This window comes from Lipotes vexillifer, unplaced genomic scaffold, assembly GCF_000442215.2.
Source record: "Lipotes vexillifer unplaced genomic scaffold, Lipotes_vexillifer_v1.1 scaffold776, whole genome shotgun sequence".
Classification (NCBI taxonomy): Eukaryota; Metazoa; Chordata; class Mammalia; order Artiodactyla; family Lipotidae; genus Lipotes; species Lipotes vexillifer.
Window position 1 is genome coordinate 1,336,405 of NW_006777292.1, and position 27,969 is coordinate 1,364,373.

At 40.5% G+C, this 27,969-nt stretch overlaps 1 protein-coding gene across 2 annotated transcripts in view; it reads right to left on the minus strand.

The window, feature by feature from the left end:
• Window positions 1–7,786: 7,786 nt before the first annotated feature.
• Window positions 7,787–27,969, minus strand: part of RASGRP3 (RAS guanyl releasing protein 3) — a 42,589-nt gene continuing 22,406 nt past the window's right edge. Inside the window, exons 10-16 of one of the 2 annotated variants that reach the window (XM_007450945.1) lie at window positions 25,986–26,102; window positions 20,247–20,362; window positions 17,525–17,672; window positions 13,932–13,968; window positions 11,549–11,674; window positions 10,838–11,202; window positions 7,787–7,939 (exon numbers count right to left, since the gene is read on the minus strand). In XM_007450945.1, the coding sequence (XP_007451007.1) occupies window positions 7,787–7,939; window positions 10,838–11,202; window positions 11,549–11,674; window positions 13,932–13,968; window positions 17,525–17,672; window positions 20,247–20,362; window positions 25,986–26,102 (1,062 nt within the window). Of the gene's footprint in view, window positions 7,940–8,742; window positions 9,280–10,837; window positions 11,203–11,548; window positions 11,675–13,931; window positions 13,969–17,524; window positions 17,673–20,246; window positions 20,363–25,985; window positions 26,103–27,969 lie in introns of those variants that run through there. The other variant, XM_007450946.1, reaches the window with a different exon arrangement.

A 27,969-nucleotide genomic window follows, 5' to 3' on the forward strand; every position in this document is an offset into this window, starting at 1 on the left:
AGCACTGCCTGGGAACTCATTGGAAATGCAAGTTCTCAGGCCCTCCCCACCCTGACAGAAACTCTGTGGATGGGGTCCTGCAATCTGTGCTTGAGCAAGACCTCCACATGATTCTGATGCATGAGCAGTGGTTCTCAGACAAGAGCAATTTTGTCCCAAAGAGGACATTTGGAAATATCTGGAGGCATTTTTTTTTTTGCGGCACGCGGGCCTCTCACTGTTGGCCCCTCCCGCTGCAGAGCAACAGGCTCCGGACGCGCAGGCCCAACGTCCATGGCTCACGGGCGCAGCCGCTCCGCAGCATGTGGGATCTTCCCAGACCGGGGCACGAACCCGTGTTCCCTGCATCGGCAGGAGGACTCCCAACCACTGCACCACCAGGGAAGCCCTGGAGGCAGTACTACTGGCATCTAGTGGCATACCCTACAATGCACAGGACAGCCCCCACCCCTTTCCAACAAAAAATTATACACACCCAAATGTCAGTAGTGCAGAGGTTGAAAAACTCTTCTAGGAGAATGTAACTTTGTTTGATATACTATTTATTATGGATTAGGGCCCAGATGCTAACTTGAAGAAAATTTGTTAAGATGCAAATGATTTTTATCTGATAGAGGTGCAAATTATTTCTGTGCAGTAGAGAAGATAATCCAAACGTTATGGTTTAATCACCAAGTAGGGTATTTTGTGTAACAAAACACCCTAAAACTTAGTAGCTTAAAACAATAAGCATTCACTGACATATATACACTACCAAATGTAAAATGGATGGCTAGTGGGAAGCTGTTGCATAGTACAGGGAGATCAGTTCGGTGCTTTGTGACCACGTAGAGGGGTGGGATAGGGAGGGTGGGAGGGAGGCTTAAGAGGGTGGGGATATGGGGATATATGTATACATATAGCTGATTCACTTTGTTGTACAGCAGAAACTAACACACCATTGTAAAGCAATTATACTCCAATAAAGATATAAAAAAATAAGTGTTTATTATTATCATGGTTTCTGGGATCAGGAATTCATTAAGTGGCTTTAGTTCTTAGCTTTGTAACAGTGTTGTTTGTTTGTTTTTCTGGTGAGAGGTCTCACATTTAACTATCCTTTTTTTCCCTCTAGTATGTTCTGGGTTTTTTGTTTTGTCTTAACCATTTTAATTTTGAGTTCTTATCCAAAATTTGTAGGAAGTTCCTGTAGGAAAGAAGCCAGGATAATATCCAGGCCAGATGAAATTTGTCTTATGATCCTAGGTTTTACATGTAACTTTGCTTACCAAAGGCTAATTGGCAGGGATTGGCAACTGTGGGAGTTTTTGTTTTTGTTTTTTTCCATCAGAAGGACTCTCTAGCAGTTTGCTATCTTAGAGACAGATCACTTCTTGCAAATATTCCATCTGTGTGTTCCTTCCCTACTGCTTCTCAGAACCAGACCAGATCCAGGAAGCTACCACCACCTGCTGGTATCCACTCCTTTGGTTTTAAACAATGGATTGAAGATTTGCACTTCAGACTGTGCCCCTCTGTGCTGAGAGGGGTATTTGTCGCTGCCTGCTGTTCGTTTGTTTCTTTATATTGCAGCTGCTAAATCCCTCTCCACTACGGCAACTTCTCTCCATGTTCTCCTGCAAGCCTCTCTGATCAATCTCTGATGCTTTTATCTTTCCTCTGTTGGGCCTAGTATTTCAGATCTCTTCTAGTTTCTCTGCAAATGGAGCTTGGCTTTTTTGTTTGTTCGTTTTTATTCTCATTGTTGCTGTTTTGATGAATTCCAGTAAGAGAAGCGGTAATTTTTTTTTCCCCACAACTTTTTAAAACTACAAACCTTCAGAAAAGCCTTAAAAATAATACAGTGAGGGCTTCCCTGGTGGCACAGTGGTTGGGAGTCCGCCTGCCGATGCAGGGGACACGGGGTCGTGCCCCGGTCCAGGAAAATCCCACATGCAGTGGAGCGGCTGGGCCTGTGAGCCATGGCCGCTGAGCCTGCGCGTCCGGAGCCTGTGCTCCGCAACGGGAGAGGCCACAACAGTGAGAGGCCCGTGTACTGCAAAAAAAAAACCAAACAAAAAAAAAAACAACAAAAAAAAACAATGAATATCCATATCTGTTTGTCATACTAGCATTTCCTGATTGACAAACATATGCTTTAGTCTTCCTCTCCTAAAAAGGCAAAGGTGGGTAAACTTAGACTGCCCAGCAATTAATGTTCTAATGTTTTATCCTATTTGAAATGACCCAGATAGTCAATGAATTCTCTTCATTTCACTTAGTTTAGTTTCAAGTTATGAAAATCTGGAGAGACTATTTTAGTTAGACATTCCCAAAACATAATTATTCCTATAGAGTTTATCTAAAACTCTTACCTCATTTACCTCTATTTACTTAAAAGCTTTGTCATATTGTTATCTTTCTTGCTGACAAACTTTGTAACGGGAATAATAAGGTCTTATTTGATTTCTAGTAGACCTAGGTACCATAAATGTATTATACCTAAATTGATGACTCTAAAGACATGTCTGTATTAATCAAACAAGCAAGCTTAAGCTAACTTTAATACCAGATATTAATTCAATACTGAATATTTCCTAGATCACATGAACCCAAAATTCATTCTGGCCAGTCTTTTATGTTTGAGTATTTATATAAGTGCTTAATTTCCTTTAAGCTAATTAAATAGAGCTCTTTTACAAATTAATTTTGGCAGTGCCATGCATCTATAACACACATACAAACACAGGAACCTCATAGTTCCCATTCCAAAATTTCAGCCATGAATCAGGTATAACAATGTAAAACCCATCAGTTACAAAAGAGATTGGATTCAAATTGGGTTTCTGGCAGATGGGAGAAATCAGGATCACCTGTCTAGATGGCTAAACCCTTTTTACTAGTATTTATGGAAAAGACACTTCTATTTGTAGCTTTTGGTGAGTTTAGGAGTCAAGTGGAAACTTTCTCTTCTCCCTGGGAATGTCCCACTCTTGGACAAGAACAGACAGGGTTTTTTGGGTTTTTTTTCCTGATTCTTTCCTCCATTTGACAACCCTCAGAATGGGCGAAAATATTTGCAAATGAAGCAACTGACAAAGGATTAATCTCAAAAATTTACAAGCACCTCATGCAGCTCAATAACAAAAAAACAAACAACCCATTCCAAAAATGGGCAGAAGACCTAAATGGACATTTCTCCAAAGAAGGTATACAGTTTGCCAACAAACACATGAAAGAATGCTCACCATCATTAATCATTAGAGAAATGCAAATGAAAACTACAATGAGATATCATCTCACACCATTCAGAATGGCCATCACCAAAAAACCTACAAACAATAAATGCTGGTGAGGGTGTGGAGGAAAGGGAACCCTCTTGCACCGTTGGTGGGAATGTAAATTGATACAGCCACTATGGAGAACAGTATGGAGGTTCCTTAAAAAACTACAAATAGAACTACTATATGACACAGCAATTCCACTACTGAGCACATACCCTGAGAAATCCATAATTCAAAAAGAGTCATGCACCACAGTGTTCATTGCAGCTCTATTTACAAAAGCCAGGACATGGAACCAACCTAAGTGTCCATCGACAGGTGAATGGATAAAGATGTGGCACATATATACAATGGAATATTACTGAGCCATAAAAGGAAATGAAATTGAGTTGTTTTTAGTGAGGTGGATGGACCTAGAGTCTGTTATACAGAGTGAAGTAAGTCAGAAAGAGAAAAACAAATACCGTATGCTAACACATATATATGGAATCTAAGAAAAAAAAAAAAAAGGTCATGAAGTACCTAGGGGTAAGACAGGAATAAAGACACAGACCTACTAGAGAATGGACTTGTGGATATGGGGAAGGGGAAGGGTAAGCTGTGACAAAGTGAGAGAGTGGCATGGACATATATACACTACCAAACGTAAAATAGATAGCTAGTGGGAAGCAGCCGCATAGCACAGGGAGATCAGCTCGGTGGTTTGTGACCACCTAGAGGGGTGGGATAGGGAGGGTGGGAGGGAGGGAGACGCAAGAGGGAAGAGATATGGGAACATATGTATATGTATAACTGATTCACTTTGTTATAAAGCAGAAACTAACACACCATTGTAAAGTAATTATACTCCAATAAAGATGTTTAAAAAAAAAGTTTTAAATATCACAGAATTGATTTGGCTGTAAATGGACAAACAGTACCAAACAAAATAAAATGAAAAATCCAAAGGACAAACAGAAAATCCTAAATAAACCCTCAAGTTTGGTCTTGGGGTTTTACATACACCAATGACACAGGAGACCATAAATTGTGTAATTAACACAGCAAGAGTAGCAGTACATGGTGCACAGGGCCCCAAGATAACCCTGCCTAAACTCCTGACAGGTACTATGGATACACATTTTTACAAAAAAATATCATCTTCCTCTCACCCATGGGTTCAGAGCTACTTCAAGACAAGCAAAACACAAACTATACACACAAATGCTAGCATCCAAAGAAACAAATGAACCAGTTCACAAATTGGGTAAAAGTCCAACAACTCTTCTTTCTCATCAACAGGGTACCCCACTCAAATACAAAATAAATTGGCTTATTCCAGAGAAAAAGTCCCAGGGAGGAAAGAAAGTGCCAACTGTACTCACCAGAGTGACTTACCTGCTGTCTGGAGCCCATCGGCTCCCAAGTGTTGATTCCTTGCTCCAGCTGCCAAGCGTTGCGGCAACCAGTGCCACTTTGGGGAAATCTGAAAGGAGGATCTTCAGGGCAAGTGATCCCTGCAGCTGCTAGGGCCTTAACTGAAAATTCCCCAACCAGGGCTGGCTAGCCACGAGCAGCAAGGCTCCTGGCTGACTGCACCAAAATTTGTTACCAAGTCCAAGCTCATACTGATCACTGCATGACAGGCCAATAAATCAAGAGAGTTGCTGGGGCAAGGAATGGCGACTTTATTCAGAAAGCCAGCAGACCGAGAAGATGGTAGACTCGTATCCCAAAGAACCATCTTGCCTGAGTTAGAATTCAGGCTTCTTTTACACTAAAAGGGGAGGGAGTAAAGTCAAACATTTCCTGGTTCTGGTCAGCCTCCGGAAGGGGTGTGTTAACTTCTTCCTGCCTGCAGTCATTCACAGGTGGGCCTAGTCAGGATGTTTCCTGTGAGCTAAACAAAGGTATTTTAGCTTAACGTTCATTACCTGGGAGGCAGGTTTCCCAGAGATGGGCCGTGATGTATAATTTAAGCTTATAGGGAACATCCCTTTAGTGATTAACTTGTAATAGCCCTAACTATTTCACCAGCTATCTCCTAAAAATAAAGACATTCTCCTACATAACCATAAAATCATTATCATACCGGAGTGAATTAACATTCATTCCATGTCATTTAATATGTAGTTCACATTTAAATTTCCACAGTTGCCCTCCAAAAATGTCTGCTTTATTTATTTTTTGGTTCAGAATCCAATCAAGGTTTACAACACTGCATTCTGTTGTTGTGTTTTGTTTGATCCATAAGTGCTCCTTTCATCCTTTTACTTTTTTTTTTTTTAAGACATTTTAGTTTTGAAGCATTCAGGTCAACTGCCTTATAGAATGCCCCATGTGCTGCTTTCCTTATGCTATTATGTATAAACTGCAAGTCACTTAAATAGATGTGAATTCCAACGTGCTTGCCATTAACATTTTAAAAAGAGAATAAACATTGTCGTTTGAGGTCTGAGTACTCTCTAAACTTCAGCAAGCAAGTTTTGGATGAAGCATGGAGGAAGATATTTCCTGAATGAGCCTTAAATTCCAAGTAGTTTCCTATCATTACCACCTTCAATAGCTATAAAATACATTCTAGTTGTCAAATAAATGGAGTCCTTTTTATTTGAAAAGTTAATTTTTATTTTCCTCTTGTCTCCCTGTAGTAAAATAAATTCTTCCAAGAGTCAGCCTCTTAAGCACATTTATACTTTGACCTATTTTTCTCTAAGCTTATTTACATTTTACCCATTTGGTTTCTTAATCTTGTCTACCTATTTTCAAACAGAGTGAGAATAGCTAATGTTAGAAAACAGAGCAGAACTGACCCTATACACACACAGTGCCAGGCATAAGAAAACCCCCTGTGAATATTTCTTTTTTTAATTCTTTGACACAAAATTTAGTTAAATGTTGGATTTAGAGCCTCCAAAGAACACAGCCATGTAAACGTGTAGTCTGAAGACAATTGTAGAGAAGAACCTTGTTTAACTGTAAAATAATATTGATTTATAAGGTCTTTACAAAGTACTCCTACATGTACTATTAGACTTGATCCTTACAACAACTCTATAAGGTAGTTGACGAAGGTGGTAAAATCTCTCCTTCTCAAATGTGAAAATTGAGGCTCAAATAGATGTACATGACTTGCCCAGGATCTCATGACTACAACTAGCATAGATGGGATTTAAATCTGGCTGTGGATTGCATGCCAAAGGTGTGCTGTGGGAATCTCATTTGACTGAATTTGCCTCCTCAGACAAAAATCAAAGTGTTTATCTTAGGAATGCTTAAGCTTCTTGCCATCAATAACAGTTTGGCACTTCCTTCTGTAGGAGTCCTGCCTTCATTGTTAAACAGCAAACCTCTCTGTCTTTTGGAGAGGCTGGTTTACCATGGAAATCTGGGGACATTATTGCTTCAGGAAACAGCCACTCAACATAAAGGGTTCAAATATCGGTTAGGATCACTCTCTGATTTAGGCAGATCTCAAAAAGCATCAATACAATTTGCACATCCTTCAACGAAGACTCAGTTGCAGTATCTAACATTTCCTCTCTTGGTATCTAATAATATTAACTTTTTTTCTTGGCTGTGCCGTTCAGCTTGCGGGATCTCAGTTCCCCGACCATGGATTGAACCTGGGCCACAGCAGTGAAAGCCCAGAATCCTAACCACTAGAGCACCAGGGAACTCCCAATATTCACTGTTAAGAGTTTGGTTTTGTTTTTGCTTTGACAGTGATCATCAAACCTACAAAAGGAAGGTCTGGAAGAACCAACCATCATAGTTCTTTTTGCTCCACCATGGGTTTGCCTAATTTACTTATTTTATTGATTATGGGAAATTGACATATTGGAAACATCAGAGTCACCACTGGTTATGAGTAAATGATATAATCAAAATTATAAAGCAGCTTTATTATGGACTCGAATGCCTCTTCAGCAAAGTAATAGTAGTAGTATGTGTGTGTGTGTGTGTGTGTGTGTGTGTGTGTGTTTGCGTGCCTGTGTATACATATAAACACATATATACACACATATACAAAAATAGTTTATGTACATATATACACATAATATGTTAGTTTTATTATTTTTTTGGTTTGTTTTTACTCGAGGTTCATTTAGTATCATTGTAACAGGAAGGCTGATCCTATAAAACTCTTCTTATATGTGAAAAATAAAAAATAACCCAAACTAAGTGGCAAGTGAAATAACTGCTTTGAGAAGAAAAAGAATAGTCTTAACATTCATTAACAAAAACAACAAAAAACACACACACAAGAAGGGTTTCTTGTACTTAAATTGCCATTTTCTCTTTTTAATTTTGTTAACATGTATTTCATTGCATTTATGAATAGGAATAGAGAGTATATATACATGGAACCAACACTGGGGATGGCTATTTGCTTTCTGAGGTGCTCGCAAATGGTGAGTTCTTATATTTTCGAGCTTAATCACAACTCCCTCACCTAATAACTTCATTTAACTTGCAACATCTCTGCAAATTGATCTCTGAATCTGTTTGGCATGATTAAGTCAGTTCTAGCGAATCTGAAACTATTTTAAGGAGTCATCTTGCCTTAAATGCCCATGGGCTCTCAGCTCCCAAGGGCAGAGACGAAGAGTTGTTCCTCTTTGTGCATCTAACACAGGACCTGCCCAGAGCAGGTACTCAACAAGTGTTTGCTGAACAGAACTGTCTTCATTTACCTAATGGAAAATGAGAAGAAAGGCATTTTTTTATTGAAGCGACTGCCCCAAAAGAAACAAATTCGTCTTACGTGGATTATATACACTTAAACTACCAAATGCAGACCAGTGCACCTCTGTGGGTCCAGTTTCTGACTGAGCACTTGGTAGCAGGTCATTCTCCTCACCCATAGGCTCAAACCCATCTCTATTTTTGAACATCTTCAACCAAGTTCTTTCTTCTCTCATCATGTAAGAAACAGACCCACGTCTAGTAATGTTGGGTCAAAGGAAGATATTCAAAATATTCATACTTTAAAAGTTTAAATGAAATGTTAATCAAAGGTGGTTTGTGATGATTTGCTTTCTATGACTCTTCTTAATCATGATGGCAATTTCTTAGGAAGAGCATGAGAGCTCTCTTTCACAACCAAAATGTTTTCTTTTATAACAAACAAAATTCTTAAAACTATTTTGAGGTTTTAAAAATTGCTGGTTGAATTTTAAAAATTGCATTTCAGTAAGGGGTTTGAGGGATGGTTTGTTTTTCTCCTGAATTTTATTCCCAAAAACTTGAATTGATTTTTCAAATTGTTATTCATACTTCTTAATAGCAGTCTTATGAAAGATGGCTAAACCTAGTGAGATGGGACATGTATTTAGTTAATTTTCCCCCATGGCAATGATAAATATTAGGATAGTTTTCATGGCTGTGTCATAGCTACCTAGTGATGCAGAATTGGCAAGACTTATATGATTATAGAAGTGTGACTTGTTACACATTATAATAGCAACTGTATGGTAAGAACAATGTAAACAGCTTCTCCTTGCAGCAGATCATCATTAGAAGAACCACTGCCTTCCAAGTCTGGAAGAGCTTCTTTGTCCCTCAAAAAAATAAGTCCTGGTCCCGTCCAAAAGAGCACACAAAAAGACCCCTAAATCGACTCCTCGTTAAACACCCCCCTCAAAAGTTTATAAAAGTACTGAAATAACATTCTCACAGAAAAAGTAAAGTCTGAGTTTAGAGAATGAATATTAAGTACATGCACAAAAGCTTTCATTTCACCCGTATATAAATGGCTCTAGAGAAAGATAGGAGAGAAAACTACCAACTACATAACACAGTCTTTGTGGCACCTCACTAGGAGCAGGGAAGGAGGAAATAAATAGTTCATAGGGTAAGTCCTCTGTCCCATAGTTCAATTAGGGAGATCCCACAGTGTCACAAGGCAGTAAATGTCCAGATATCTTTTCAGATAACTTCCTGAGTTTTGGAGTGTTCTTCAGAGCGTCTCATCTTGCTCCTTCCAAATGCCAACACAGTTGCCTTCAGTGTCCTCAGCCTGAAGTCAGCCTTCCTGCAATACGAATCAGAACCTGTTGTATGGCTGCATCTCATTTAAAAAAATAAGACTACTCCTAGAAAGCAGTTTATCAGATAATTTCAAGGGAACATCTCAAATGATCAGTGCCTTGTATACTCAAGATTTATAGAGGGAAATAAAAGATCATGGAGTCCACGCAGCACATGATGTAAATGTTCTGCAATTAGATTGTAGTGGTGGTTGTGCAACTCAGTGAATATACTACAAACCATTGAATTATACACTTTAAATGGGTAAATTTTATAGTACATAAATTATATCTCAATAAAGCTGTTTTAAAAGTTGGTGTTAGGGCTTCCCTGGTGGCGCAGTGGTTGAGAGTCCGCCTGCCGATGCAGGGGACACAGGCTCGTGACCCCGTCCGGGAAGATCCCACATGCCGCGGAGTGGCTGGGCCCATGAGCCATGGCCGCTGGGCCTGCGCGTCCAGAGCCTGTGCTCCGCAACGGGAGAGGCCACAACAGTGAGAGGCCCGTGTACCGCAAAAAAAAAAAAGTTGGTGTTAAAAGAAAGGAAACAATGGCTCCGCAGGAACTTACAATAAACTTCATACTACTGAAGATCATGTGCGGCATCCTTACTAATTGTCTTCGATGAGGAAGGAACTAGAGGAATTTTGGTTAAAGGTCATTGGCGATTTTCTCATCATAGGAAACTATGGAGATTGTGCGCTTAGATCTCCTGAGGACAGGTGGAATGTGGAGGACCAGTCATGAGAAAAAAGAGCACTGGCTTGATCCAGTAGGGTCTCTACCTAACCTAATATTCTGTTTATGAAAATGATTCAGTAGGGAGGCAATGGCTTCCCTCCATGATATTACTTTTAGGTTAGGAATGTGACACCAATTTCCCCAAATCCTTTTTCTTAATACACTATGGACTGTTGACTAATAAATTTATCTAAGTCCATCTTGAATCAATTTATATTTTCAGCTTGTTCTAACAAATTCCATATGTTTCCCAATTTGCTTTGGATGATTTGAACATACTTTTTGTGTGGAGGCAAAGCCTGACACATAGAACCCTGAGGTCCCCATGTCTCTGATATTCACTACCCTCTCCTCCATGATGCTGTCAAAAGCCTTTTTTTTTTTTTTTTAGTAGGGGCAAGAGTTTCCAGCTCTCCTTCTCTATCTACATGTCTTTTGCTTCCACTGCCTCCTCTGAGTTTGGACCCTGATTCTAGCTTGGAAAACTAAGCTGATGGGTATAGCGTACTGTTATATTGGATACAAGCAACAGTCAAGGGTCCCTGGACATCACGTCAGTATACAGACACAGAAACCTTCACTGAGTTTTAGAACCCATTCGGTTCAGTTTTATACATCATAAAACTGATGTCCAAGCAGAAGAGACCATTTGTCCAGAGTCACATAACTAGCCAAAGACAAGACTAAAAGTGGTATGTCTTGATTCCCAACCATTCTGCTTTCAACACTACAAGGCTGCCTTGTGGACTCACTATAACACTCATCTCAGCTGCTTTCAGCCTCCCTCTTCTGATTTTATTTGTGGTTTGACCAGCACTGACCTCACCGTCCTGTCTGGTCTCAACCATGTCAGCTTCATCCTGGTCTGGTTCGAACGCAGTGCCTCGGTCAACAACATCCACACCAGCCTGCACCCTGGGCTTCTCATTTTCCCACTTGGCAAAGCCTTTGTCCTTTGCTGCTTTGTCATGGAACTTGGACTTCATTTTGGGGAAGGTGTGGGACCCTGAGTCCCCCCAGCCAGCCTCTGACCACACAGGCTCGGTCTGGGTGGCCTGGCTGGTGGTGGCCCGCTGCAGCCGCACGGAGATCTTGCGAGAGGAGCCTGTGACCAGTGTGATGGCTCTGCTGTCCAGGTCTCGGTGTCCAGATGCGACGCCAGGGAACTCGAACACCTCATCCTGCACTGGAAGGGGAAAGATTACTGTGATTATTGTGATTAATCATATATCTGACTGCTTCACAGCAAACCGTCAAAGTGGGTGCAAATAACAGGAGTCCTACAGGCAAGGTCCTAGAGGAACAGACCAAAGGCGAAATGAAATTGACCTCAGGTGAACTGCATGTTATTGAGACACAAAAGCCAAAAAGAGCGTGTAGGGTTCAAGGGTCTTTAGCCACTGCTGCTTACCCTGAAGATCTTTATGTTTATAATGGCTCTGACTAGCTTTAGATCCAGAACCCAACCAAAGTGCAGGCATGGAAGGTGAGCAGAGAGAAATCGCAGTAGGAAAGAAAGTCGAGGACATTACCTGGAGGCAACGAGGGACTTCCAGGCAGTGACCCATGACCGCTGCCCAAGGAGGGCGCCCGGGCAAATCTCCGGCAGGCCAGAACCAGGAGGTCTTTGCACTGTTTATGACAGTTGGCTCCACAGTCTGAAACAACCAAAAGTATCACAGGTGATTAGTGTGAACCACATGTCAGGTGCTGACCAGGCTTCCAGGTTGGTGTTTGGGCTCTCACGCCTCCCCTCCCCCACCCTTGTTTCTGTGTTTAATCTCAGGTATAGGGATAGTAAAAGGGCCAGTGGGACTCTCTTCTCTTCCTGGGGTTCCTAAAGTTCTCTTTTGTATTTGTTCAGCTGCTGCTTCTACACAGTTCACTGAAGTGCTGGGGAGCAACAAGCAGGGGCAGCCTGAATGGGGAGTTGCCTTTGCCCAAAACTAAATGCAAATTACATGGGACTGGGGTTCTTCTCCAGACCAAGATGGATTCCCCACAAAGAGGCTCCCAGAGCCAGAATGAGGGTGAAAAGCCTCAGCATCTAGTCTCTCCCAGTACCTACAGTTGCCTCTAAATATTTACAGCAAGGTGTCGCTCCATTCAATATTTGTCTGCATTTTCTATTCTTCTTCATTTCCCAAAACCTTTTCCAGAGCAAGAGATTATATCTTTTGCTTCCTTTCTTGGCATAGAAGCAGAAGACAAGGTGAGCGTATGTTCAATAAACATGTCTCAGATTTGACTATGGCTTAGAAATGGCATGCAGCAGATTCTATGGCCTTCCCATTAGATGCTTTAGTTAAGAAAGTAGATATTAATTGCTACTTGGGGTACAAAATTTTGGCCACTTTGGAAGATAGCAACACAATTACTTCATACGATGAGGGTCCTACATTTCTCTTAGAATCACTGAACAGATATGATCATTTTATAGGGTATATTTCTCTCACCATCAAAGAGGAATTTTCTCATTATTTCCAATACCCGTTTTCCCCTAAATGGTCTTGTTTCAAATGTTTTTTTAAAAACATCAGGGAAAGATCAAATTGCAATGACATGTCTGGTCTATTTTAATTAGACTTTTCACTCTATATGTCTTTAAGAGAAAATACCATCTGAACAGAGATCCTAGGGTTTAATTGATTTTCTTCTTCACAAAATTGTGTGTGTGTGTTTGTATGTGTCTCTGTGTGTCTAGGGGATAAGGGGCAGAAACAAGTATCTCTGCTGCTTGAAAGTAAAAATTCGAGTTAGACTAAGTCAGCTGATTCAGAGAACAAAAGGGAAGGGTTTTTTTGTTTGTTTGTTTTTTGAGTACTAAAAGGTGGTTCTCATAGAGGTTCAAGGAAGTTCCCTGTCCATGTAAAATGAGGGCCAAATACTGAAAGACAGCTAGAGAAAAAAGTCATCACAAAGGAACATTATTAATCTGAAGGCACTCTGTGATTAAGATATTTCATTTTGTGGCTTTATTATATTTTTCAAGAGCATTATCAGATTCTTAAAAGACCCAGTATAAACAGTCTGCATAAAATATCCAGCAGTTTTCTGAACACCAATAATGTGTAATAATCATATATCTACAAGTAGCCAAACATTCCTATTGCATTTATCAAATATATATTTATTCAATTGCTGTAAATTTCAATTACATGGGGGAAGTATATGAACAAATTCATTGAAAGGGGCAAATGTATCTCCTCTTTTCTCATCATCATCTGTGATTTAGTAGAGAAAGGAATAGCTGTGTGAGAGTAGAAAGAAATGCATATGTATTACAAAAATGAGCATGTTTTTTTTTTTTCCCTTGAAGGACAAAGTTCTTATATACAGTATTTCCATTAGGCTTGCCCTCCTCAGAATTCCCACCTTAAATGTGTGCTGATGACGGGCAAGACATCTTAGAGATAGGGGTTAGATGTGTGTGGGATAATAAGTGTGGTTTCCTTGCTCTTTGTAACAAGTGATAAAATTCCAGCCTGGGATCTCCAAAACTTCAGGGAGTCCTTTACTGGACCATTAACTCTTCAGTTGCCAGTAGCCCCAAAGCCCCAATTTCTCTGTGATGCCAAGAGCTTTAAAGTTTCCCTCAGACAAATATGATTCCTGTCCCAAAAGTCACATTTAAAAATTTTAACAATAGGAGATTGGGATCGACATATATATACTACTATGTATAAAATAGATAACTAATGAGAACCTACTGTATAGCACAGGGGACTCTACTCAGTGCTCTGTGGTGACCTAAATGGGAAGGGAATCTTAAAACGAGGGGATATATGTATGTGTATAACTGATTCACATTGCTGTACAGCAGAAACTAACACAACATTGTAAAGCAACTATACTCCAATACAAATTAATTTAAAAAATAAAATAAAATAAAAATTTTAACAAAGTAACATTTACCTTTGCATTTGTATCCTTGCTTGATTATGCCCCAGAGCTGTAACAAAAGGCAAAGTAATGTCAGGGAATCTGGAGAGAAATCTGGAAAGAAAACAAGGCCACAGAGAAGGAAGTCCTGGGAAGCGTGATGCCTGGTAGAGAACAAACAGGATGTAGCTGCTCCTGACACCCTTCCTGTCAGATAGAAGGACCCTCTCCCAGCCCACCCCAGCTGGGGCAATAACAGGAGTTTTGCTTCCCTTTTCTTTCTGGGAGCCAAATGGGAGCTGGGATGGGAAACTGACGTTGGTGCATTTATTGGACTTTGGCATAATGCGCTCTCAGCAAAACTCACAGGGAGACTCTGTCACTCTGCCTTTGATAGCCCCTGGCTCCCTCTGCTTTTTTTTTTTAAATCACACTAGCTGCTCTTGGCGCCCCCTACGGTAGATTAAGCGACCCAAGCAATGCATCCCACTAAAGCATTTGGATTTTGCTTGATTCTTTTCTGAGAAGCATTTCTACCTTGAAAGAATACAGAAGAGGAAAAGATTTTGCATTTGTTCGTGGATTTATTCTCTGCATTTGCTGCGTGTTTGGCCTGTGCTGGGGCTGTGGTAGATGCAGAAAAGGCTCAGATTCTGCCAACCAAGTAAGGAGTAGGATGTAGGAAGTGACGAGAGTCTCAGGAGAGATGTGAGGGCTTACAGTTCAACAAGGGAGTGTTTGCCCAGGCGGTTCAGGGGCATCATCCTGGTGGTGGTGTCTTCACAAACCTCTGCCACACTGTAATCTCCGTGAAGAAGGGGACTTCCCACATTCTTTCCCAGGCCTCCTGCAGCACTTGCATATGGGAACCAGGGGCATCAGGAACATACAGTCCTGATGAACTAAACGGGCTTAGCTCAAGTTGGAGAAGCTCCATTTCTACACTTTGAGTGGTTAGGCTAAGTGGCTGATATCTACCTAATAAAATAATTTTGAAAGAAAGAGGGCTGGTGGGCTACTGGCATTGATGGGAGTGTTGTTCACAATGTGTTATAGGGGAACAATGCCCTGAGTGTGGGCATCATGGCCCTAGGAGAGTAGCTACTGATGTGAAGGGATTCAAGGCTTTGGGAAAGTTGCTCCTTATTCTCTTTCTGACAAGGAAATTCCATCAGTGGAGAGTGATTCCTTTGAGCCTTAAAAGTTATTTGGCCCTTCAGAAAACATTATTAAGATGCAAATGTCTCTTGGGACAGGGCAACACTTTGCCTTGGAGACAGGAAGGATTATTAAGACAACTAACTGGAAGCGAGGCCTCAGGTGCCTAGGATGACTGGAAAAGGGATGGGGAGGTGTCAGTACAGAAAAGGTAAGTGGGTGGGTAGGCCAATCACATCTGTCAGAGCTATAAGGATCTTTACGATAATCCAGTTTGCTTCCCTTTTATAAAAGATGAGTGCGATGATGCAGGAAGTTAAATAATTTGCAAGGTTCCACATCTGGGAAACTTTGTAGCGATGAGAAATCATTTCCTCACAGAGCCCTTGGTAATAGTAATAACACAAATAACAATGACAGCTAACATTTAATGAACTCTTGCTATGTGAAAGGCACAGTTTTAAGCTATGTGTAGCAATTCATTTTTAAAATTTATTTATTTATTTATTTATTTTTGGCTGCGTTGTGTCCTCGTTGCTGCACGCGGGCTTTCTCTAGTTGTGGCGAGCGGGGACTACTCTTCGTTGCAGTGCACAGGCTTCTCATTGTGGTGGCTTCTGTTGTTGCGGAGCACGGGCTCTAGAGTGCAGGCTTCACTAGTTGTGGCACGTGGGCTCAGTAGTGTGGCTCGCATGCTCCAGAGCACAGGGTCAGTAGTTGTGGTGCCTGGGCTTAGTTGCTCCTGCGGCATGTGGGATCTTCCCGGACCAGGGATCGAACCCATGTCCCCTGCATTGGCAGGCGGATTCTTAACCACTGCACCACCAGGGAAGTCCCATGTAGCAATTCATTTAATGCTCACAATATGCTTATGAGATAGGTAATAATAATTTTCTCATTTTTATAGGTGAGGAGACTAAGCTACAGAGAGGTGAAGTCATTTGGCAAAAGATCTCATAGCTAGTAAGTAGGAAAAGAAGAATGTGAAGAGTGTGTCACTTCAGGAAAAGAGAGGAAGCTACTGCTCCTGGGAGTTTTGTGTGTGATCAGAACAAAAGCCGCTGATCTAGGACAAGAAAGGATAAGGTTTAAGAAACATCCGAATCTCTGGCTATGGCACGTTATTAGCACAGCTGCAGAAACTGCTGAAGAAGATAAAGTCAAGCATGAGTCCCATGAGGTGGGCAAGTCAGGGCGTTGCTTGCTAATGCTTACTTAAGAAGCAGGGAGGCTTCCCTGGTGGCGCAGTGGTTGAGAGTCCGCCTGCCGATGCAGGGGATGCGGGTTCGTGCCCTGATCCGGGAAGATCCCACATGCCGCGGAGCAGCTGGGCCTGATCACGGGGCCCAGCTATGATCACGGGGGGGCCATCTTTGAGGTAACCACTGCCTCTAATTTACCTTTTCTCAGCGGGGTGTGTGCTTGAATTCAAACGCCTGCCCTTTGGCTCCCCAAAGCCAGTTATTCAAGACTGAAAGTGAAAAATGTATTTTAATGGGAGCGTATATGATATCAGCTACGAATTCCATACGGGTCCACAGGGGGACATGACTGCTGAATGAAGCTAACAAAACTGAGCTGGCATCTGGACAAATGCCACTCACCTGGCTGCTGAGCTACCCTTGTGTAGAGTACTACATTTTCCATCTTACATTACTTGGATATCAACTAGAAGATGTTCAGAGCTTGAGGGTCTTTCTTTAACACCAGGGCCAAACCTGACTTTAGTTGCTAAAGAATCATCAGATGTGGGGAAGTGAGGTGTACAACCTTCATTTGTTGCAGTGGTGTAGGTAAAGCCAGAACACTTGAGTTTGGGTCCCGGCTCTAGTCATTACTGGCTGTGAAATCCTGGGAAACTTGAGTTATCCTCCCTAGACCTCTCTACCTTCATATGCAAATGGGAGAGTAAAATGCCCACCTCATGGGCTAGTTATGAGGATTAATTACACTAATGCCTCAGGAAATATTTTATTACTGTCAAATGCCGAGTAAATGTTATTTATCATTATAACCATCTTCTCTTCGAAAATATTTTTTTTCCTTTCTGAGTTATGAATTATGGAGCCATATTATGATAGATTTCTAGTGACTGACACCATATGAAACAAGAACTGAGAGGAACTGGCTACAATAAATATACCACTTAATTGCACTCAGTGATGAATGCCAGGGCTCATTGGGCAGAACTTTTCCCTGGCAGGTATTAACAGACAAACTGCTCTCCTGAGTTAATATGCCTCACCAACCTTCCCAGTCTTCTCCAGCCCTGCATTCCTACAAAGAACATAGCTAAATCTGCAGATCTTGCTTTTGTTTTTAATTGAATGTTTAATTTCAGGGAGCCATCATGTTTTACTTTGGATCTAAGGCAGACAATGGACTCTGTTCATGTATCATTTTCCCACATTCTCAGAATACTGCACAAATCACTACATAGAAGAGAAAGCAATGGAAGACAGACTTACAAATCCTGCACAGTGTTCACAGAAGGTTGGCTTGAGATAGGTCATCTCCTGAAAATTATGGACAAATCCCGGTCCCATTTTACAGTGTAGTTGGGACTTAGCTCTCAGGAAGTAAGCCATCATTTCATCCTTACTAATTAGACCATCCCTGTGAAGAGAATCAAAGAAGAGAGGGATCTTTGAATACCATGTTGCTAAGTAGTTGCCACACTTAAATCACTCACCTCCCAAACCTTTCTGGCCAAAAGCCGGGGGTGGGGGGTGGGGAATGTTCACTTTCCTGTCACATCTGAAAAGAGAGAACCTCAAAGGACAGCTTTCAGTGTCAAAGGCTTTCTTAGCAAGCAGAAGATATGTGTGTGTGTGTGTGTGTGCGCATGCGTGTGTGTGTGTGTGTGTGTGTGTGTGTGGCTTGTGCACTGCAGCACAGAAAGTCTTCTTCATTACCAAGTAGTAGCTTCCAGAAAGACATCTCCTTTCTAGCCTTTGCCTCACAATAGAGTTTGCAAGAATCAGGTTGCTGGAGAAAGGCAGAAAACTGTGAAAACTGGACCTACCATTCTCATATTCATTCTGCCTGATGTCATCCAGGCCACCACCATTGGTAATCTTTTCATTCATGTCTTACTGGCTCACAGACCATTCACTAGAGTGATTCTCCCAGATCTTCTCCACATAGAACCTCTGGTTGCATCTACCACCACACACCCTGACTTCTTGTTTACCAAAAAAGATCAAATCCATTGGCGTAAGGGAGCTGCATATTGCCTTCTCTCCACACCCTTCCATGCCAGTTCAGAATTCCTTTATATCTCGTCGGTCCTCGGCTCCCCCCCTCTCCAGCCTCTCCAGGACCATGTTCCTCCTGCTGCATCTTGTCACCCAGTCTTTCCTGTTTACAAATACACTCAGGACTTCCCCTCCTTACAAATGTCTTTCCTCAATCCTGCCTCCATTTCCAACATTTGTCTTTTCCCTCTTTCTTCTCTTACTCCTGCAGTTTTCAAGAAGAGTACTCGTTAGACATTTTTTCCATTTCTTTCAATTACTCTTTCCTCCAAATAATCAGGTTTCTAACCCACCATTCTACTGAAACTGTCACAGTGACATCCTCAGCGGCCTTTTCTCATTTCTTGAACTTGACCTCCTGGCAGCATGTGACATGGGACAGGTTTCCTCCTTTTTGACACTCCCTCCTCCACGGTCCCCTGTGATTCCATGTAGCCCTGGTTTCCCTCCTGCCTCTTATGCACCTCTTTTGCCAGCTCTTCTGCAGGATCCACGTCTTCCTTTCAGTTTCTGCACGTGGGGAGAGGAGTCCCTGAAGCTGCATTCCTCAGGTCCCTGTGCTCACGTTCCTCTAAACTTTCCCATCAGAATGTGCTCACACTCCTGGAACTCCAGCTAACACCACTGGGCTGAAGACCTAACAATCTACATCTCTTGCCCTAACTGTTCTACTGAATCTTGGCACCATATATTTGACAACTTGTTAGAATCTTCTCCTGGATGGTCCATTCTTCTCTCAAAATCAACATATCTAAGCCTGTCTGACAAAAGAAATCATGTAAGCTATGAATACTTTAAACCTTCATTTTTAGGGGAAAAAAGTTTTTTTAGGAAAAAAAATATATCTGCTGGGACACTATCTGTTCCAAACAAGAACCGGCAGAGAAACAAAATGAAGACTGGGAAGTGATTTTAAGTTCATGTTCTACGAACATGTCACTGACAGAAACAAACTGAGGGAAGAAGTGGGTAGTTAGTGGGTAGTAAGTTTTATAAAATAAAACTTAAGTTTTATTTTAAGGAAGTGTATGTTTCTAACAACTTAATTTTATTTTAAAAGTATTCTCTGTTATACAATGAAGATGGATTAAGGTTTTAAGACGTTTATGATAAAGTACCAAGGCTTTAATTTTCGTTTAATTCTCACACCAACAAAAATATTAGAGAATTTTAATGTGATATAACTTGGACATTTAACCAATATAAAATCCAGCATTTCTTTACAGATGATTTTTAAACTAGGAACTGATCTCACATAACTAAAAATGAAGTGATAAAATTATTAATGCCAGGGTTTCTTGGCAAATTTTTTTTAATCATTATATTTTTTTAATGATCCGGGTTTTAGCCTCTGAAGTTATTTAATCTCCCATGAATCATTTGAAGCTAAAGAGAAATATATTTTTTCCTTTGTTTCTCAAGACAACCTCTGAACTAGCAAAGGAAAAAACAAAGCATAAACGCTTCTTGGCTATCTGCAGCCATCACCTGCTCTCCTGAAGATCATTAAGTAATGTAAAAAAAGATGTTACTTACTTGATGACTTTTAAGATTGCCCCCGGGTGCACTGATGCTGAGGACTCCACCATGCTAGATCTAACTATATTTAGTCTCTATTCTTTTTTGATGGAGGTTTTGGGCTTGATGAACTAGCTAAGTTGCAGCAGTAATATTGGAAATGGAGAGCTGGGCTAATTTGTAAGTGAGCACTTGTACTTAACACCGATGATGTGGTCTGCCCTGTGATTCCATCCAGCCAGTCATGTTTGTGGACACCAAGAAAAAAATCAGTGAAAAGACACCTTAGACACCTTTCCTCAATACACTAGGATCAACTCTGTCAAGATGTAAATTAAAGGTTTCCCTGCTCTCCTTTCGTAGTAATTTTCTGCTTCGGGACAGTTGCATTACAATAAAACAAAATTAAACTTACTGATCTTTGTCCAGCACACAAAAGGAATCCAAGAAGGGAAAATTGGCAGCTATACTTTCAAAGTCCTCTTGGGAGATGTACCCGTCCTGGTCATGGTCATAATTTCTAAACACAGACTGCAAAGGAAAGGCAAATATTTATTGAATGACTATTTACGAATCAGCCTCTGAATTGTTACTGGGAAAGCAATGATAACTAGCATATTATTCTTTCTATCAAGGAGCTTGGAATCTAGTGGGAGATAACAAAACTGAGACGCCTTTATAGAATAATGAGATAAGTGCCACGCTGAGGATAAAGACAGAGTGCTGGGGGAGAGGGGGAAGGGAGATTTTAAAATGTTTCCAGGAGAAAGCAAGGTCTCATCTGAGACCTCAGGGTTGAGTAGGAGTAAGGCTTGGTGAATTCACAAATGCCAGTACATGACAATAGAAAATGAAACTTTAATATGTTAAATTATCTCAAAAATCAAAGTATACATTTAAAGCAATTGCAGTCAAAATCCCGGTGGGAATTTGTTTGAAATGAACAAATTGATTCTAAAGTTCCTATAGAAGTGAACATGTTGAGAATAGCCTAAAATTGTTTGTTTAAGATGAGGAGTAATGATCTCAGGCAAGGGAAACAAAAGCAAAAACAAACAACTGGGACTATATCAAACTAAAAAGCTTTTGCACAGGGAAGGAAACTATCAACAAAATGAAAAGGCCACCTACTGGATAGCAGAAGATACTTGCAAATGATATCTCTGATAAGGGGATAATATTCAAAATATACAAAGAACTCATACAACTCAATATCAAAAAAACAAACAACCCAATTAAAAAATAGGTAGAGGACCTGAATAAACATTTTTCCAAAGAAGACTTACAGATGTCCAACAGACACATGAAAAGATGTTCAACATCACTTATCACTCATCTCAGGGAAATGCAAATCAAAACCACATAGAATACCACTTCACACCTGTCAGAATGGCTATGATCAAAAAGACAACAAATAACAAGTGTTGGTGAGGGTGTGGAGAGAAGGGAACCCTCATGTACTGTTGTTGGGATTACAAATTGGTGCTGCTACTATGGAAAACAGTATAGAAGTTCCTCAAAAAATTAAAAACAGAGCTATCATACAATCCAGCAATTCCACTTCTGGGTATTTTTTCCAAAGAAAGCAAAAACACTAATTTGAAAGATATATACATCCCTGTGTTCATTCCAGTGTTATTTACAATAGCCAAGATATGGAAGCAACCTAAGTGTTCATCAATAGATGAATAGATAAAGATGTGGTATATAAATAAAATGGAATATGACTCAGCCATAAAAAAGAATGAAATCTTGCCATTTTTTGACAACATAGACAGACCTTAGGGCATTATGCTAAGTCAAATAAGTCAGGCAGAGAAAGACAAATATCATAGGATTTCACCTGTATGTGGGATCTAAAAAACAAATGAACAAACAAAAAAAAACAGAAACAGATTCATAGATACAGAGAATAAACACGAGGTTGCCAGAGGTGAGAGGAGTGGGAGGATGAATGAATAGGTGAGGGAAATTAAGAGGTGCAAACTTCCAGTTATAAAATAAACGAGTCACGGGATGGAAAGTACAGCATGGGTAATATAGTCAGTAATATTTTAATATCATTGTATGGTGACAGATGGTAACTAGACTTATTGTGGTGGTCATTTTGTAATGTGTAGAAATATTGAATCACTATGTTGTGCACCTAGAACACCTAGAAGGTCAGTTATATTTCAACCAAAACAATGATGGGTAATGAGGGGCAATGTGCCCTATCAGAAATCAAAGCTACATTAGTCAAAACAACATGGTATTGTAACTTACTGCAGAGAGTACAGTCCAGAAACAGATCCATATGCATGTAAGAATTCAGAATATCTGAAAGTATCTATTCAAATCCACAGGGAAATTATGGGTTATCTAATAATTGCTGTTGAGTTAAATGGCTGATCTTATAAAATAAATTGCCCCCAAACTAAATTCCAGAGGCCTTAAATATTTTAATGTAAAAATAAAGTTATAAAAAACCAAAGGTAAATAGATAAAAATATTTTTCATGTTTTATTATCTTTGAGTAGGAAAGACCTTTCTCAGGATGACATCCAAGTCAGAGGTCATAAACAAAAGTATTTCATTACAATAAAATGCAAAATATCTGAATCAAAAAAGCTCAATTAACAAATTTAAATATAAATGACAGAGAAAATCATTTGCAACACTTATGAGAGTAAAGACACAAAAGGAAAACAGAGGATCACCAAAGTAAAAATACAAATGGACAATACATTCATGGAAAGACATTCAATTCTGCTAGCAATTATGGAAATACTAATGAAACTTTTTTTACCTCTCAAATTGGAAAACATTAAAACAATTGATAATTTCCTAGGGTTATGAGAAAATAGGCACTCTCTTATCAAGTTGGTAAAGCAAATAGCCACAATCTTTCTGGAGGACAATCAGTGCTTACTCTGACACAGCAATTCCACTTCTAGGAATTGTTCTAAGGAAATAACTGAACAAGCTTTCTCAAAGATATACATGTATATATGTGTGTGTGTGTGTATGGGGGGAGAATAAAATCATACAAGATGATCTACAAATTATCAGTGATTAACCCTAGACAGAAGAGACATTAAGTCCTGAAAGTAAAACTTTCTATTTTCTGTTTTATGAAATGTTTTAATATTCAGCTTTTTAATTTTTTATTTTTTTGCCACACCACGTGGCTTGCAGGATCTTAATTCCCCAACCAGGGATTGAACCTGGGGCCATGTCAGTGAAAGTGCTGAGTCCTAACCAGTGGACCGCCCTGGTTTTCTTTATAATCAGAGAAAAATAAAAAAGATTTTTCCATTGCCCTCTGCTAAACTGGATTTTCAAAAAGTTTGTAAGTTCTCCCTGCAAACACATGTATGCAAACATTTGACTTAGAGTCCAGTTATAATGAAGCAATCTCTCTTTCCCCTGTGATTTTTTTTTAACATCTTTATTGGAATATAATTGCTTTACAACAGTGTGTTAGTTTCTGCTTTATAACAAAGTGAATCAGCTACACATACACATATATCCCTAAATCTTCTCCCTCTTGCATCTCCCTCCCACCCTCCCTATCCCACCCTTCTAGGTGGACACAAAGCACTGAGTTGATCTCCCTGTGCTATGCGGCTGCTTTCCACTAGCTATCTATTTTACACTTGGTAGAATATATAAGTCCATGCCACTCTCTCACTTCGTCCCAGATTACCCTTCCCTCTCCCCGTGTCCTCAAGTCCATCCTCTATATCTGCGTCTTTATTCCTGTCCTGCCCCTAGGTTCTTCAGAACCGTTTTTTTTTAGATTCCATATATATGTATTAGCATATGGTATTTGTTTTTATCTTTCTGACTTCACTCCGTAGACTCTAGGTCCATCCACTTCCCTACAAATAACTCAATTTTGTTTCTTTTTATGGCTGAGTAATATTCCATTGTATATATGTGCCACATCTTCTTTATCCATTCATCTGTCGATGGACACTTAGGTTGCTTCCATGTCCTGGCTTTTGTAAATAGAGCTGCAATGAACATCGTGGTACATGACTCTTTTTGAATTATGGTTTTCTCAGGATATATGCCCAGTAGTGGGATTGCTTGGTCATATGGTAGTTCTATTTGTAGTTTTTTAAGGAACCTCCATACTGTTCTCCACAGTGGCTGTATCAATTTACATTCCCACCTACAGTGCAAGAGGGTTCCCTTTTCTCCACACCCTCTCCAGCATTTATTGTGTGTAGATTTTTTAATGATGGCCATTCTGACTGGTGTGAGGTGATACCTCATTGTAGTTCTGATTTGCATTTCTCTAATGATTAGTGATGTTGGACATCCTTTCATGTGTTTGTTGGCAATTCCCCTGTGGTTTCTATTATATATTATCTGTATTGCCTTAGGGCACAACTGCTTCAGGAGTATTTTGGGAAGTAAGCAAAGTATAAATGAACAAATTACTTAATTAAAAATATGATTGTTTAGCACCATTGTAAGTTTATCCATAGATAACTGAATTTTTTTGCAAGTCGCACTATCAATGCTTATCCATAATCAAAATTGCTTAAAAATGAACTATTTGGAGTGCTTACAATTTATAGTTTAATACCCATATATATGCTGAGAGTACAAGATTTTTTTTGGAATATAATTCATTATGGAAATTCAAATGAAACCCAGCCATTTATTCAATTAAATCAGTAGTACTCAATCTAACCAACTGGGCAAACCTTCCCCCATGAAACTAGAATTGGAGAAAAGAGGTAAGGTACAAAGGGGTGGGGGAGAAAGAGGCTCCTCGTGTGGAGCAAGGAAAGTCTGTCTGCAGAGAATGGAGTGAGCATTCAGAGAAAAGCAAAGGAGAGAGTAGGAGAAAAAATACTTCTTTCATTTCCTGATTCTAGACCTTCCTGAGCTGCAACTCCATGCACCCAGATCCTTTGCCCACCTTCCCTGGCTCCAAGTTGGGTCTGTCACTACCACATCATCACATGGTCTCCACTGGACCTTATGGCTTTCTCATCCCCTTCCCTCACCCTTTCTAATCTCCCCTTCCTGACTCCCATGCCCCATGCAACTTTTCTTTCAGCACCTCAGAATTCCATAGATGATCCAAGATATAGAACATTCTTTTTCTGTACACATCTTTCCCAGCAAAGAGCACATAATATCCCAAAGACTTGTTCCTATTGCATCTGAGGATGTACCAGTCCATGAAGGGAGATGTTTAATCAACAAACACAATTTCTAGTGCCTGAGATATTTCCATCTTTCCCACATTGGTGCATCTACTCTTTTTTTTTGTTTTTAATATGGAAAACTCTGACACAATCTTGCCCTTCATTAAGTGATGTTTCTGACCTAAATGCTCTTGCGCTGCAGTGTCACAGACCCCCAAATATATACAGCTGGAGAAACTACTCAACTTACAGTATTTTTTCCTACCCTCAGGTAACCAATTTATCCAGCATTTTATGATGACCCATGTGGGTTTTTTTTTTTATAAACTTATTTATTTATTTACTTATTCTTGGCTCCGTTGGTTCTTCGTTGCTGCCTGAGGGCTTTCTCTAGTTGTGGTGAGCGGGGGCTACTCTTTGTTGCGGTGCACGGGCTTCTCATTGGGTGGCTTCTCTTGTTGTGGAGCATGGACTCTAGGTGCGTGGGCCTCAGTAGTTATGACATGTGGGCTTCAGTAGTTGTGGCACGCAGGCTCAGTAGTTGTGGCGCACAGGCTTAGTTGCTCAGCGGCATGTGGGACCTTCCTGGACCGGGGCTCAAACCCATATCCCCTGAATTGGCAGGCGGATTCTTAACCACTGCACCACCAGGGAAGCCCCCCATGTGGGTTTTAATGAGTAGATTCTAATCCTCAAACAGTCCCTTGGGTTGCAGGGACAATGACAGAAGTGTCAAATGCCTGGGGAAGTGAGGGGTTCTAAGTAGCTGAGAGTACTTGGGCAAGTGAGAACTGACAGACAGGAAGGGGAAAGGGGGACTTCCTGGGAGGTTCTTCCCCAGAAGCCAGTGCCAGGTAGAGCTAAGTGTCTGCTGAATTGCTTTTACTTGCTAGACGGCTGTTTTCATGGACTCCATCTGATTCCTGGGCAACCAGAGAATATTCTGGAAAGAGAAAGGGGCCTCCTTTTAACTGCTCACTTTTAACTGTCCCTCAACCACTTACCTCAACTAATTTCCTTATGTGCTTGTTGATGACTGTAGGATCTGGCTTTGGCATCACGCCTGAGGCCCACTCCAGGGGCACCACGGGCTTGGTGGGCGTCGTAGGGGAGGTAGGCTGCTGACAGAAAACACACACATTTTTCAACTTTATCTGGGGCCTCGAGCAATTTGGACCAGGGACACTGAGAAAGACATATAAGTTTTGCATATTAATATCAGTAAAAACTTCTGTTTATGTAGTACTTAAATATTTTGAAAACTTCAATGAAAATTTTGTTAATGGAATATTTTGTCAGTAGAATCTAATCTGTAACTAAATACATATTTTGTTTAACAGCAGCCTAGACTGTATTATTTTAGGTGGAAAAAAATATTGCTCTCCCAGCTCATCCAAAAATCCTATCCAAGTTCCCCAGATACTACTAAAATACCCTTAAACATCTCTGTAACAATCCATACAGTTTTTTGCTTGTATAATACAAAGCACATAAAACACCAGTTATCTAATTCTTTAATAGTCAGTACTAGTGATAAATTAGGTGTGTGCAATAAGTGGGCAGCAGTGCACAGTCGAGTTTATGTCATCTTACCAGCATCTCTCTTAATATGCTTAATCAGTTCTTGACGGTTTGGCTAATCGTTAGCTCTCTTGAGCCCCGCTTTGGTGAACTTGTTTCCTCCACAGGTTGTTCCACATTCGTGCAAGACATTTTCACTTAATAATGTGGAGAAGATGGTAGCAGTAATGTATAACTCGTTTACACAACACAAGTGTGAAACACAATCCTATTGGGAGCCAAGAGTGCTGTGCACTTCGTAACCTCTCCCTAGGGATCTCATATGATGAAATATTTTTGCTGGTGCATGCGTACAAACCTGTATCAGCAGGTTGTTTTTAAATTTGATACCGAGTTGGGGATAACCATTTTTGCAAGAGGAATTGAGGCGTAACTATACGGATTTAAGCCTCTACGAATGTTGTGAGGTGGGTGCTGCTGTGAGCTACAAACAGGACAAAAAATTATCTGCCATCTGAACATGGTCACTCTCACACACAGTTTCTCTCTCTCTCACACGCACACACACACACGTGCTCACACATCTCAGCTCTTTCGGTAAAGCCTTTCCTCTTGTTGATATAATAAAGAATTAAACCCTTGGTTCCCAAACTATACAGCAAGGCGCACCCCTCCTCTGGAGCACTGCGATGAACTCAGAGGGTTACCAAAAGATATTTCAAACTTCCGAGGGAAATACAGCAATACACAATATTTGTCAATAGCACACGAGCTACCAGCTTGAATTAGTTCACAATTCACCCATCAGCTCATATGCCACCTTTCTATCAATGATATCATGTCCTTGTGAAGCAAAAAATCAATGTGGAAGAAGCAATAAAGGTGACAGTGTCCAATCTGATTCCAAGATTTAAGAAATTGTACCATGCCCAACAGGCACACATATCCATTAGTAATTGTGGTTATTTGAGAATGAAATAAAAATGTTATTGTTTTCAATCTGTGTGTATCATTTTTTCAGGCAGGTAATAAGCCATTAGAACATCAATGCTTATACATATTTAGTTGCTTGGACCTAACTATTCTATAAGTGGAACTGTTAGGTATTTCTTCTGACCTAGAGGTAGCATGAAAAAACTGAGACATGAATTAAAACACAAAAAATTATGAGGCACTAAGAGTGCCATGAACAGAATAAGGTTGAGAAGCTCTGGGACTAACTAGGTGAGGTTGGCCAGTGCTAACTGTAAGCACATTAAAGCTACAGGCTCGGGCTTCCCTGGTGGTGCAGTGGTTGAGAATTTGCCTGACGATGCAGGGGACACGGGTTCGTGCCCCAGTCCGGGAAGATCCCACATGCCGCGGAGCGGCTGGGCCCGTGAGCCATGGCCGCTGAGCCTGCATGTCCGGAGCCTGTGCTCCGCAACGGGAGAGGCCACAACAGTGAGAGGCTCGCATACCGTAAAA